Below are 13,083 nucleotides of genomic sequence, written 5' to 3'. Positions count from 1 at the left end.
TCCTGCTGCTAAAAACATCTGAGGGCTAATCCGCCGCTGAAAATAGACCCGAGAGAGCAGAGCAACGAAGGTGAAACTATCTGAGCACATGCAGATTTATTTTGGGGGATTTGTTGGGAGTGAACATGTGAGGAAGAGGTTTAATGTTCTCCCCCGAGAGGAAAAACTCTCCCAACACCAGGATGTGATGAACACTCGTGTTTATTAGTGACAGCAGAGCTGGAACACTCGGCAGAAGCAGGAAGTCCTCAGAGTGATGAAGGTTACCTCTGCGGCGCCACCTACAGGTCGAGCGGCTCGTCTGCAGCCTGAGAGGTGGAGCTCTGAGACGGGCAGCAGCCGAGAGCCGAGAGGGGCGAGTCCCGCCCGGAGAGGCTGGAGGCTGGAGGGGGGAGAGAGGGGGGAGGGAGGGGGAGGGGGGGGGGGGGGGGGACAGCGGTTTGATGAAACAGGCTCCACTGGGATGTTTCTGATTCAATTCAATTCAAGTTTATTGTCAATTCTGCATATGTACCGGACATACAAGGATTGAAATTACGTTACTCTCCTACCAAGGCTGCAGCTAAAAAGAGATTTATACAAACACTAAGAACATCTAAGCTAAATAAATAAAATATCCAAAATAAGGCACTAAAATAAGAAAAGACATACATAAGACAATATGGACAGTGCATTCCTCCCATGGAGGAATAAGGAGGTAGTACATGGAGGTTATAACGGTTAGACAATATTGCAATAATACCAGTATAAAATTTTGTGGATTAAGGTGCAAGAAATTTGTAAAATAGCTTAAGGCTGGCTAAAGTGGTCAATGCATAACTATGCTAAAATTAAGACTTGAAAGGATGGTGGAAAAGGAAGTGATCACCTCCACCTGGGCCTGACTCACCTGGGCCTGACTCACCTGGGCCTGACTCACCTGGGCCTGACTCACCTGGGCCTGACTCACCTGGGCCTGACTCACCTGGGCCTGACTCACCCGGGCCTGACTCACCCGAGCCTGACTCACCCGAGCCTGACTCACCCGAGCCTGACTCACCCGGGCCTGACTCACCTGGGCCTGACTCACCTGGGCCTGACTCACCTGAGCCTGACTCACCCGGGCCTGACTCACATGGGCCTGACTCACCTGGGCCTGACTCACCTGGGCCTGACTCACCTGGGCCTGACTCACCTGAGCGGCTGCTCTTGGCACTGAGGGGCTGGTGGTGGACCGGAGTGTTGTGTCCCACCTCCGGGGACACGGCAGCTCTGTGGGAGGCGGAGCTCCTGGCTTTGTCTTTCGTCTTGCACACGCCTGCAGTCATCAGAGAGCATGTGGGACAAAGGTTACCCATGGCAACCACACCTTTACCCACGACAACCGCACGTTTAACCACGACGACCGCACCTTTAACCACGAAAAATGCACCTTTAACCACGACGACCGCACCTTTAACCACGACAAACGCACCTTTAACCACGACGACCGCACCTTTAACCACGACGACCGCACCTTTAACCACGACAAACGCACCTTTAACCACGACAAACGCACCTTTAACCACGACGACCGCACCTTTAACCACGACAAACGCACCTTTAACCACGACAAACGCACCTTTAACCACGACGACCGCACCTTTAACCACGACAAACGCACCTTTAACCACGACAAACGCACCTTTAACCACGACAAACGCACCTTTAACCACGACGACCGCACCTTTAACCACGACGACCGCACCTTTAACCACGACGACCGCACCTTTAACCACGACGACCGCACCTTTAACCACGACGACCGCACCTTTAACCACGACAAACGCACCTTTAACCACGACAAACGCACCTTTAACCACGACGACCGCACCTTTAACCACGACGACCGCACCTTTAACCACGACGACCGCACCTTTAACCACGACAAACGCACCTTTAACCACGACGACCGCACCTTTAACCACGACCACCGCACCTTTAACCACGACGACCGCACCTTTAACCACGACGACCGCACCTTTAACCACGACAAACGCACCTTTAACCACGACGACCGCACCTTTAACCACGACGACCGCACCTTTAACCACGACAAACGCACCTTTAACCACGACGACCGCACCTTTAACCACGACCACCGCACCTTTAACCACGACGACCGCACCTTTAACCACGACGACCGCACCTTTAACCACGACAAACGCACCTTTAACCACGACAAACGCACCTTTAACCACGACAAACGCACCATTTACCAAGACGACCGCACCTTTAACCACGACGACCGCATCTTTAACCACGACGACCGCTGATCTCAAGCGGTTGGCGGCTGCTTTAACAATCAGACAGGAAGGATGCAGCTTCATGGAAACAATAAAGATCACTGTGTCAGTCAGAGTTTTTATGTCCATCTGAAATGGAACCGGACCGACACCCAGATCATAGATCAGGGGGTGAGAATCCCTCATCTCCACTCAGGTGGTCCCAGCTGCTCAGTTCATGCTCCAAAGCTCCATCTTTCTGCATCTTTTAGTAAAATCAGACCTTGGGTTTGTGGTTGAAGGCATCATCATCGCAGCTTTTACAAAGACAAACATGCGTAGAATACTCTCCGTACAGGCAACAGTTTAGCTGCTGAAAGCTTAACGAAACACAGAAACTGGGTTTACGGAGCCGACGTGCAGCTGTTACCGGCTGCGTTTCAACATCTGGCTGCTGGGAAATGACAGGCAGCTTTAGCTTAAAGGTGCGGAGACTCGGCTGGTTTGATCACATGATGTAAACATCAGATTCACCACCAAAACTCACCGTCTTTGGTAGCGATGGTTGGTAGTTTGGTTTCGGTGTTCCTGATTGCCGGGACGTTCAGGCTACCTTTGTAAATACGCCCGTCCAGTCCGACAATGTCAAACTCCTGCAATCCAACCAAAGCGTGCAGGGAAGGGAAATAAGTCAATGAATAAATAAATGATTCAAAGTGAACTAAATCTGCAGCAGGAGCTTCCCACCTGGATCATGCCCACCACCTCGGCCTGAGCGTGGGGCTTGCTGGGCTGCAGGCCGCTGCGTCTCTGGCTGCTCAGAGTGTTGGTGTGACCCCCCCCGCAGCTGCGCCCCCCCGCCTGGTGGCTGCAGTCGCTCAGCTCAGATATGCGCTCGCTGCTCCGCCAGAGAAGAAGAACAAGAAGAAGAGTCAGCGCCTCCTCTCCACAATACCTTCAGGATGAGTTAAATTCAACCTTTTCCCGTCTTACTCTCATTTTGTCTTAGAACACAGAATAAACTGCAGCGAATTAAAAGGAAATGTTCACATTTGATCTCGTCTGTTGGTCAGAAGCACAGAAAACAATCTGAATATTATATTTACAGCCTGTTAGGTGACATAACTTCATTATTTCTTGTATTATATTATATTTACAGCCTATTAGGTGACATAACTTCATTATTTCTTGTATTATATTATATTTCCAGCCCGTTAGGTGACATAACTTCATTATTTCTTGTATTATATTATATTTCCAGCCCGTTAGGTGACATAACTTCATTATTTCTTGTATTATATTATATTTCCAGCCCGTTAGGTGACATAACTTCATTATTTCTTGTGTTATATTATATTTCCAGCCCGTTAGGTGACATAACTTCAGCTGCAGTCTGGTCTGTATCCGTGTTGTGGGTGCAGTTTACTCTGGTGTTTTCCACAGTGAAGAACAAACCTGAAGAGGCTGGTCTTACAAAAGAAGAGTGAAGTTTCAGCTAAACCGTGGACAGATTCAGAGTGTTCTCCCTGACTGGACCTGACTCACTGCTGGCCTTCTCCTGAGTGCTGGTTCTGGCTCCATCCCAGCCTCTCTAAGCTCTCTATCTGCCTGTACATGAGGGCGTGGCTCTGTCTCAGCTGGTGCCGCCTCCTGTCTGAGTTGTAGCGTCTGGTTCCGGGTTTCAGGCTGAGACGGTGAGAGCAGCACAGAGCAGACACTGAGGCTAACAGCTGCGGCAGCATGCGTTGTACATCCAGCTGTGAGGGAAGGGAAGCCGCGCTCACCTCCGGTCGTGCTGACGGAGCTGCTCCATGGCTCCGTACACGATGAACGGCCTCATGGACTTGTGGGAGGGAAACGCAGGCATGGATGGCAGCGTCACCAGGTGCCTTGAATCACCCAGAGAGGAGACACAGACACACTTATAGTTAGCAGATGTTGTGTGAATCAGACAGGAAATAAATACGAATGATCCTAATAATAAGCCGAGTTTTCTCACGGTCCGGGGGTGTGCTTCAGTATCGGCCGATCACACGAGAGGCAGTGGAATCTCTCCACCAGCTGCCTGGAAGCAGACACAAAAACACGTCACTTTCCATCAGAGGTTACTCTGACAAAGAACAGAAACTTTCTACGGATTTATGGACCAGAGGAGCGAGCAGGATGCAGTGCTGTCAGGCGAGCTTCATCAGTGGGGCTCACAGCGTCTGAGGAGCCTGGACTCATCAGGCTCAGGTCCAACATCACCAGGTGGGACAACCTCACTTTAAAGGGATAGTTCGCCTCTTGACATGAAGCTGTATGACATCCCATATCAGCAACATCATTTATGATCATCTTCTTACCCCCTGCTGCATCCTGTGAGCAGAGTTCCAGCCTCGTTTTGGTGTTGATGAAGGTAGTCCGGCTAGTTGGCTGGGGTTTCAAAAATAAAGCGTTTTGCTTCTCAAAACAATATGCGTTCAACAGAGTAATACATTTGCATCACAAAATCATTCTCCAGGAAAAAGTCAGACCTCACAATCGCTTGGCCCTATTTTCTCTCCCTTCGTATCACTGCCTGCTGTGCAGACCGTGCAGGCCGAGCAGCAAACACCGTAACAGGCGCGGCTGTCGGCAGGCGGCAGCAGGCAGTGATACGAAGGGAGAGAAAATAGGGCCAAGCGATTGTGAGGTCTGACTTTTTCATGCACAACGATTTTGTGATGCAAATGTATTACTCTGTTGAACGCATATTGTTTTGAGAAGCAAAACGCTTTATTTTTTAAGCCCCAGCCAACTAGCCGGACTACCTTCATCAACACCAAAACGAGGCTGGAACTCTGCTCACAGGACGCAGCAGGGGGTAAGAAGATGTTCAGAAATGATGTTGCTGATATGGGATGTTATACAGCTTCATGTCAAAAGAGGTGAACTATCCCTTTAAAGCTAACAAACACCCACCTTCAGCCTTGAATTCAGTGTCTTTAAAGGTCTGCAGAACTCTTTTCATCCATTTGAATTAAGTTGAGTCTGACGCCTGAATAAGGAAATAAATACTTTAAGCCGTTAACGTCCTGCTCCACCGTTTGATGGAGCACATTTTCCACCTAAAGATCAGAGGAAGTGAAGCTGAACCACCTCAGCTTTACGTCCTGCAGCTGACTGAGGGCTGAACTATCGAAGCTTTAAGTGATCTAATGGTGAACATTTCTGGACTCACTTCCTGATGCCGGCGGCGTCCTCGTGTTCAGGAGCTCCCTGAGCCTGCAGCTTCTTGTGGATGCTCTTCCAGCGGTCCTCCAGCTGCTTCTTCACAGAGTCCAGCTCGATCCTGTTCAGCTGCACCCAGCACACAACTCTGAGTCAACTTTCTGGATCATCAAACCATTTACAACACAAACTGAAGCTGAATGATGTGGCCAGAATTTCAGCTTAACAAGGAATCTGCAGGAGTCATTTATTATAATTTTCCTTTACGCTAACGCTGGACACATCCTGTAATTTATGTGCGTTTCCCCCCTGCAGCTGCCTCAGATCTCCCACATTTAGGGCAGGGACTCAGGAAAGTTTCCCAGAATTGAGCTCAGGGCCGGTTTTTGCTATGGGCAATGTGGGCGACCGCCCAGGGCGCACTCACTGTGAGCGGATAGACTGATCCTAGGCCACAACACAAACTGCTTCCTATCCAAATAAACTGGATTTCATTCCTAAAATGAACATCAGGGTTCTAGCTAGGATGAAATTATAGCGTAGTGGTGTAGGCGAGGGAGCGAAGCGACCAAGCCCGGGGGGGGTGACCCCCCCCCTTCCGCGATGCGGAGATTTTGGAAATTTAAGGTAAAAATTGGCCATTCTAGGGGTACCCAAAGGGAGAAATTGTACTTTAAAAACAATAAAGTCTTAATGGGAGATGTTCCCATCTTTGCTTTTGGCAGTGTGTTACCTTCATAACGGACCTTGTCAGAAGACATTAAAACTTAGACATAACCAGGAATAGAGATTAAAAAAAATGTTTATTAAAGTTACACACTTTTCAGTTATCCTGATGACAGACAAACAAACAGACAGACAGACAAACCAACGCAACCAAAAACATAACCTCCTTGACAGAGGTAAAAACAGTAGGGTAAAGCTTAGGTATGACAACAAGTAGGACAGAGAAAGAGACGGAGCATTTGTGGTTGCTTTATTCCATCATCTTTCGTGGAGAGGACTGTTTTCTGTTATTTTCTCGAGCGCCAAGTCAACTGCACGTTCAGCTTAAATGATAACCTGATCAGCTCATCACATATTGTATGTAAGAAGCTTTGAAAAAGCACAGCAACCTTGACCGTTTTTGCTTTCTTCAAATAGGGACGGGTAAAATAGGCTACAGCTATTCTAACATGATTTCTGCCGAATCCCCTTACGTGTGCGCTTCTGCGTGTGTGAGTAACCATGGCTACAGAGCACTCTTACCAGAGATTCCAGGAGCCGCGGACGCAGAGTGCCTCTGCCTGGAGCTACAGTTTCGTCTGCGGTTGTACTGACAGGCAGCGCAACCTTTCTTGGCTGCCATCGCGAAAAATGTGTCAAGTTTGTCAGAAAGGTGAAAATGGCATTGATCTGGCGTTATTGTACAAATAAATACAGACAAAATGCCGTTACGCTGTATTGAAAATAAAACGTAGCGGTCCAAAATTATAGCGTAGCGGGCCGTGACGCAAGTTTGCGCTAGCTAGAACCCTGAACATAGAACCATATACCTTCATGTAATTAACTGGGTTATGTGAAAAAGAGGAGAAACCGGCAAAAGATAAAGGGACGCAGATTTCTATGAGTGACGTAGGCTATAGGCTATCTGTTAGCCTCTTGCTAACATGTTGCTATTAGCCACGACTGTGTTTGATTTTTAGTTTTGCTGAACTAGAATTAGAACTGAGGCATCATGTCCTGCAGCTAATTTCACCCAAAGGGAACCTGGTCTGGTTTGTGTTTGCAACACAACAAGAAGTCCCGACTGGATTATTTTTTTATTGTTATGAGCTATATGCTAAATTAAATAACTTAAATAACTTCTAATATACATTGACATAGTATTTTGTAAGCTACATGTGGGATCTTTTTGTACCTTTTAGTATTTAAGATTATATATAATAAAAAAATACAAATAATATAATATGTTGTTGTGTTGGTGGCGGGGTAAAATCTAGCCGCTGACTGAGCTGGAGTCCTGAACCAGCTGAGGAGCAGCAGGAGGCTGCTGCTGCCTTCCATCTGCCTTACACTCCACCTACCTTACACTCCACCTACCTTACACTCCACCTACCTTACACTCAATCTACCTTACACTCCACCTACCTTACACTCCACCTACCTTACACTCCACCTACCTTACACTCCACCTACCTTACACTCCATCTGCCTTACACTCCACCTACCTTACACTCAATCTACCTTACACTCCACCTACCTTACACTCCACCTACCTTACACTCCACCTACCTTACACTCCATCTACCTTACACTCCACTCCATCTACCTTACACTCCACCTACCTTACACTCCACCTACCTTACACTCAATCTACCTTACACTCCACCTACCTTACACTCAATCTACCTTGCACTCCACCTACCTTACACTCAATCTACCTTACACTCCACCTACCTTACACTCCATCTGCCTTACACTCCACCTACCTTACACTCAATCTACCTTACACTCCACCTACCTTACACTCCACCTACCTTACACTCCATCTACCTTACACTCCATCTACCTTACACTCCACCTACCTTACACTCCACCTACCTTACACTCCACCTACCTTACACTCAATCTACCTTACACTCCACCTACCTTACACTCAATCTACCTTACACTCCACCTACCTTACACTCCACCTACCTTACACTCCACCTACCTTACACTCCATCTGCCTTACACTCCACCTACCTTACACTCAATCTACCTTACACTCCATCTACCTTACACTCCACCTACCTTACACTCCACCTACCTTACACTCCATCTACCTTACACTCCACCTACCTTACACTCCATCTACCTTACACTCCATCTACCTTACACTCCACCTACCTTACACTCCACCTACCTTACACTCCATCTACCTTACACTCCATCTACCTTACACTCCACCTACCTTACACTCCACCTACCTTACACTCCACCTACCTTACACTCCATCTACCTTACACTCCATCTACCTTACACTCCACCTACCTTACACTCCACCTACCTTACACTCCATCTACCTTACACTCCATCTACCTTACACTCCATCTACCTTACACTCCATCTACCTTACACTCCACCTACCTTACACTCAATCTACCTTACACTCCACCTACCTTACACTCCACCTACCTTACACTCCACCTACCTTACACTCCACCTACCTTACACTCCATCTACCTTACACTCCACTCCACCTACCTTACACTCCACTCCATCTACCTTACACTCCACTCCACCTACCTTACACTCCATCTACCTTACACTCCATCTACCTTACACTCCATCTACCTTACACTCCACCTACCTTACACTCCATCTACCTTACACTCCATCTACCTTACACTCCATCTACCTTACACTCCATCTACCTTACACTCCATCTACCTTACACTCCATCTACCTTACACTCCATCTACCTTACACTCCATCTACCTTACACTCCATCTACCTTACACTCCATCTACCTTACACTCCACCTACCTTACACTCCACCTACCTTACACTCCATCTACCTTACACTCCATCTACCTTACACTCCACCTACCTTACACTCCATCTACCTTACACTCCACCTACCTTACACTCCATCTACCTTACACTCCACCTACCTTACACTCCATCTACCTTACACTCCATCTACCTTACACTCCATCTACCTTACACTCCACCTACCTTACACTCCATCTACCTTACACTCCACCTACCTTACACTCCATCTACCTTACACTCCATCTACCTTACACTCCATCTACCTTACACTCCATCTACCTTACACTCCATCTACCTTACACTCCACCTACCTTACACTCCATCTACCTTACACTCCATCTACCTTACACTCCATCTACCTTACACTCCACCTACCTTACACTCCATCTACCTTACACTCCATCTACCTTACACTCCATCTACCTTACACTCCATCTACCTTACACTCCATCTACCTTACACTCCATCTACCTTACACTCCACCTACCTTACACTCCACCTACCTTACACTCCACCTACCTTACACTCCATCTACCTTACACTCCACTCCACCTACCTTACACTCCATCTACCTTACACTCCACTCCACCTACCTTACACTCCACTCCATCTACCTTACACTCCACTCCACCTACCTTACACTCCATCTACCTTGCACTCCACCTACCTTACACTCCATCTACCTTACACTCCACCTACCTTACACTCCATCTACCTTGCACTCCACCTACCTTACACTCCACCTACCTTACACTCCACCTACCTTACACTCCATCTACCTTACACTCCACTCCACCTACCTTACACTCCACCTACCTTACACTCCATCTACCTTACACTCCACCTACCTTACACTCCACCTACCTTACACTCCACCTACCTTACACTCCATCTACCTTACACTCCATCTACCTTACACTCCACCTACCTTACACTCCACCTACCTTACACTCCATCTACCTTACACTCCACCTACCTTACACTCCATCTACCTTACACTCCACCTACCTTACACTCCACCTACCTTACACTCCATCTACCTTACACTCCATCTACCTTACACTCCACCTACCTTACACTCCACCTACCTTACACTCCATCTACCTTACACTCCACCTACCTTACACTCCACCTACCTTACACTCCACCTACCTTACACTCCATCTCAGTGGACAGCCTGTCGATGACTTTGTGCCAGTCCTGCTCCTGGCCCGTCACTTTGTTCAGCAGCTCGTGGAACATGGCGTTCAGCTGCTCTGTGGCCGAGTCGAATTGCAGGCGGCTGACTTTGCTCTCCAGGGCTGATTTATCTGCTTTCTGTGGGCAACAAGCGCAGGTCAGCTGGAGGTGAGACAGCAAACAGACTTTACTCTGCAGCTCAGCTGCTTCCTCAGACACTGAGAAACATTTCATCACCACAGAAAAGGTTTCAGATGAACACAGCCTCTCAGAGCTGCTCAGGTTCAGCACATGGAAGATGTGAGGTGATCCTGCAGCTGCAGCTCTGGGTTACTTTAATGCAGAAAGTGTTCTCTGGTTCAAAGTTTACAGAATAAAATGTGTTTCTCTCTTTCCTGATGATCCTGAAACTTTAAGGTGAGTTTCAGAGCCTTCAGGCTGAAATATGGAATCAAAACATTTCCCTGCTGCTGCTCTTTCAGTCCTTTTCCTTTAAGTTACCGAGCTGTTTAACACATTTCTACATGTTATCCCTCTCTATAACACTGCAGTGTTGTAATGTAATGTAAATGTACTTTATTTCTACAGCCCTTTACAGACAATCCTTACAGTGTACCAAAGTGCTTTACAGCAGGTAATAAATAAAGAGAAGAAGAAGTAAAAACAAATAAAAACAATAAAAGAACAGTGAAAGCAATAAAATCAAATAAGATAAAATAAGATAAAAATGTCATCATACTACTGGGTATTAAAGCTGTCCTAAATAAGCAGGTTTTTAGCCTGGATGTGAAGAGGCCCAGGTCAGAAATAAGACGCAGCTGGACGGGGGGCTTATTCCAGAGCCTGGGGGCAGCTTTGGGAAAAGGCTCGCTCACCCCAGGGTTTGTATTCTGACCTGGGCACTTCCAGCAGAAACTGATCTGTTGACCTCAGAGCTCTACCAGGACTGTTAAAAGCTCAGATAAATACAATGGGGCGAGGCCGTTAAGAGCTTTAAAAACAAACATTAAGCACATAAAGCAGACATGTACAGCAGCCTGCGTTTCCACTCCAGTATACGAGTCTCCTCCTTTTCACTGGAGAGTTTCTGTCTAACACTCACGATCTCGCTCTCCACCATCTGCTTATCGGCCTTCTTCACCTCCAGCTGCTCCGTGGTTTTGTACAGCTCCTGCAGGAACCAGATCCGTTCGGTTAGAACACAGAAAGCAGGAGGTTTTTGTTGGATTTAATATTAAAGGTGAAAGCTTTTCTTTCTTTAACCACTTGGAGGAAGTCGCTCATGCTCCTCACCTCAACCATTTAAATCTCAGGCTTTGACCTTGGTTTTAACTAGGGCTGGGCAACGATTAAAATGTTTAATCTAATTAATCACATGATTTCCCTGATTAATCGCATTTGTACGCAGAATCCAAAAATGAATCCAAAAGTAGTGTATAGCTTTTAGCATTTATTTTATTTTAAATGTGCTGCCATATGAATGAAAGTGCCATAACATTTGTTGTGCAAACACACTTTTAACATCAGCATCTTTCTGTAGTTTTTATGTAGAAGCCTCGCTCCACTGTCTGTTTCCTTGAATGACTTGCTGCTATCAGTTGTGTGTTTTGCCTTTAAGTGATATTTTAGACTGGAACTACTACGCTGAGAAGACAATTCAACTTGGCTGTAAAAGCAGGAGTTTTTTTTTAAATTTATTTTGAAATACGTGCTTTTATGTTGAAACGAGTAAAACAGGAAGTAGCGCCGGTTAGCTCCGTTAGCTTTACACCTGTAGCGGTGATGTTACCTGCTAGTTTATCTTTATTTTATTACTCCATGCTTCGTGGTGTTTGCTGTAACTGTGTGAATGTGATGCATTCAACGGACTTTTACAATAATAAAACCTGCGTTAATGCGCCATAAAATATTTATCAGCGTTAAATAATTAACAAGTTAATGCGATAATAACGAGTTAACGCGTCCAGCCCTAGTTTTAACCCTTTAAAATCCTGTTTCTCCTCTGCTTTTTACATTTAAAGTGTTGTGATGGTGTTTCCTGATGTGTTTTTAAATGTGCTGCAGGAATCATTCAGTCTCCTGCTGATGGTTACATCAGGATGCCGTGGCCCTTTGAAGGCCTCTGGTTTCCCGTGTGAAGCAGGTGATCTGCTGGTGCACCAGCTGCTCACCTGGATGTGTCCCTGCTTCCGCCTGCCGTCCTCATGCAGGCCCCTGGTGGTCTCCTGCAGCTTCTCGCAGTCCGCCTGCAGCTTCTCGCAGTCCGCCTGCAGCTGCAGGATGGCCCTCTGCACGTCGTTGACCAGCTCGCCGTTCTGACACACACACACACACACACACACACACACACACACACACACACACACACACACACAGGCAGGTTTCACCACTCACACACTTCACCAGGCCGTGGCAGAAGCTACGCTAAATGCCCCCACAGCAAGCTAAAGCCAGCCTGAAACAGACCCACAGACATGTTTAGCTGGTGCTGCACTGACTCTGCCGGGGTCTTGGTCCTCCGGGGGCCCTGCTCTGCCTCCTCTCTGCTGCTGGATCAGGCCGTTCACCGTGTCCTGCAGCTGCTCGTAGTGCTGGAACAGGTGGCTGAGCTTCCTGCCCACGCTCACCGTCCTGCTGGTGAACGCTGACCTCCGAGCGCCCTGACCGGCGCCCTGACCGGAGCTCTGGCCGGCGCTCTGGCCGGCGCTCTGACCGGCGCCCTGACCGGCGCTCTGACCGGCGCCCTGACCAGCGCCCTGACCGGAGCTCTGGCCGGCGCTCTGACCGGCGCTCTGACCGGCGCTCTGGCCTTCGCCCTCATCCTGCTCGCCCTCATCCTGCAGCAGCTGGGAGGTCAGGGACAGCATCATGTCCTCCAACATGTGCCTGAGGTCGTCCAGCTGAAGGACGCAGATCAGAAGGATCCATCTTATCCATGCTAACATGCTAG

At 47.8% G+C, this 13,083-nt stretch overlaps 1 protein-coding gene across 1 annotated transcript; it reads right to left on the bottom strand.

The window, feature by feature from the left end:
• Window positions 1–217: 217 nt before the first annotated feature.
• LOC142371870 (glutamine-rich protein 2-like) lies at window positions 218–13,078 on the bottom strand. The gene is made up of 11 exons (XM_075454612.1): window positions 12,632–13,078; window positions 12,305–12,448; window positions 11,236–11,304; window positions 10,107–10,271; window positions 5,446–5,564; window positions 4,243–4,308; window positions 4,028–4,132; window positions 2,991–3,141; window positions 2,791–2,896; window positions 1,175–1,297; window positions 218–382 (listed from the first exon to the last, which is right to left on the bottom strand). The coding sequence occupies exons 1-11, from the start codon at window positions 13,076–13,078 to the stop codon at window positions 282–284; spliced, it is 1,596 nt and encodes a 531-aa protein (XP_075310727.1). The 3' UTR covers window positions 218–281.
• Between the last annotated feature and the right edge of the window lie 5 nt (window positions 13,079–13,083).

Source organism: Odontesthes bonariensis, chromosome 21 (assembly GCF_027942865.1).
Source record: "Odontesthes bonariensis isolate fOdoBon6 chromosome 21, fOdoBon6.hap1, whole genome shotgun sequence".
NCBI lineage: Eukaryota > Metazoa > Chordata > Actinopteri > Atheriniformes > Atherinopsidae > Odontesthes > Odontesthes bonariensis.
Note: the sequence above shows the minus strand (reverse complement) of the source record. Positions and strands in the feature narration are given on the sequence as shown.

What these genes read in the sequence shown, in the direction of transcription:
- LOC142371870 (XM_075454612.1), bottom strand. Translation starts at nt 13,078, where the DNA reads ATGTTAGCATGGATAAGATGGATCCTTCTGATCTGCGTCCTTCAGCTG. An exon ending in GACGCCGCCGGCATCAGGAA is followed by an intron (nt 4,309 to 5,445) that starts GTGAGTCCAGAA and finishes GTCTGCTTCCAG; the next exon opens with GCAGCTGGTGGAGAGATTCC. An exon ending in AGGTGGTGGGCATGATCCAG is followed by an intron (nt 2,897 to 2,990) that starts GTGGGAAGCTCC and finishes GTTGGATTGCAG; the next exon opens with GAGTTTGACATTGTCGGACT.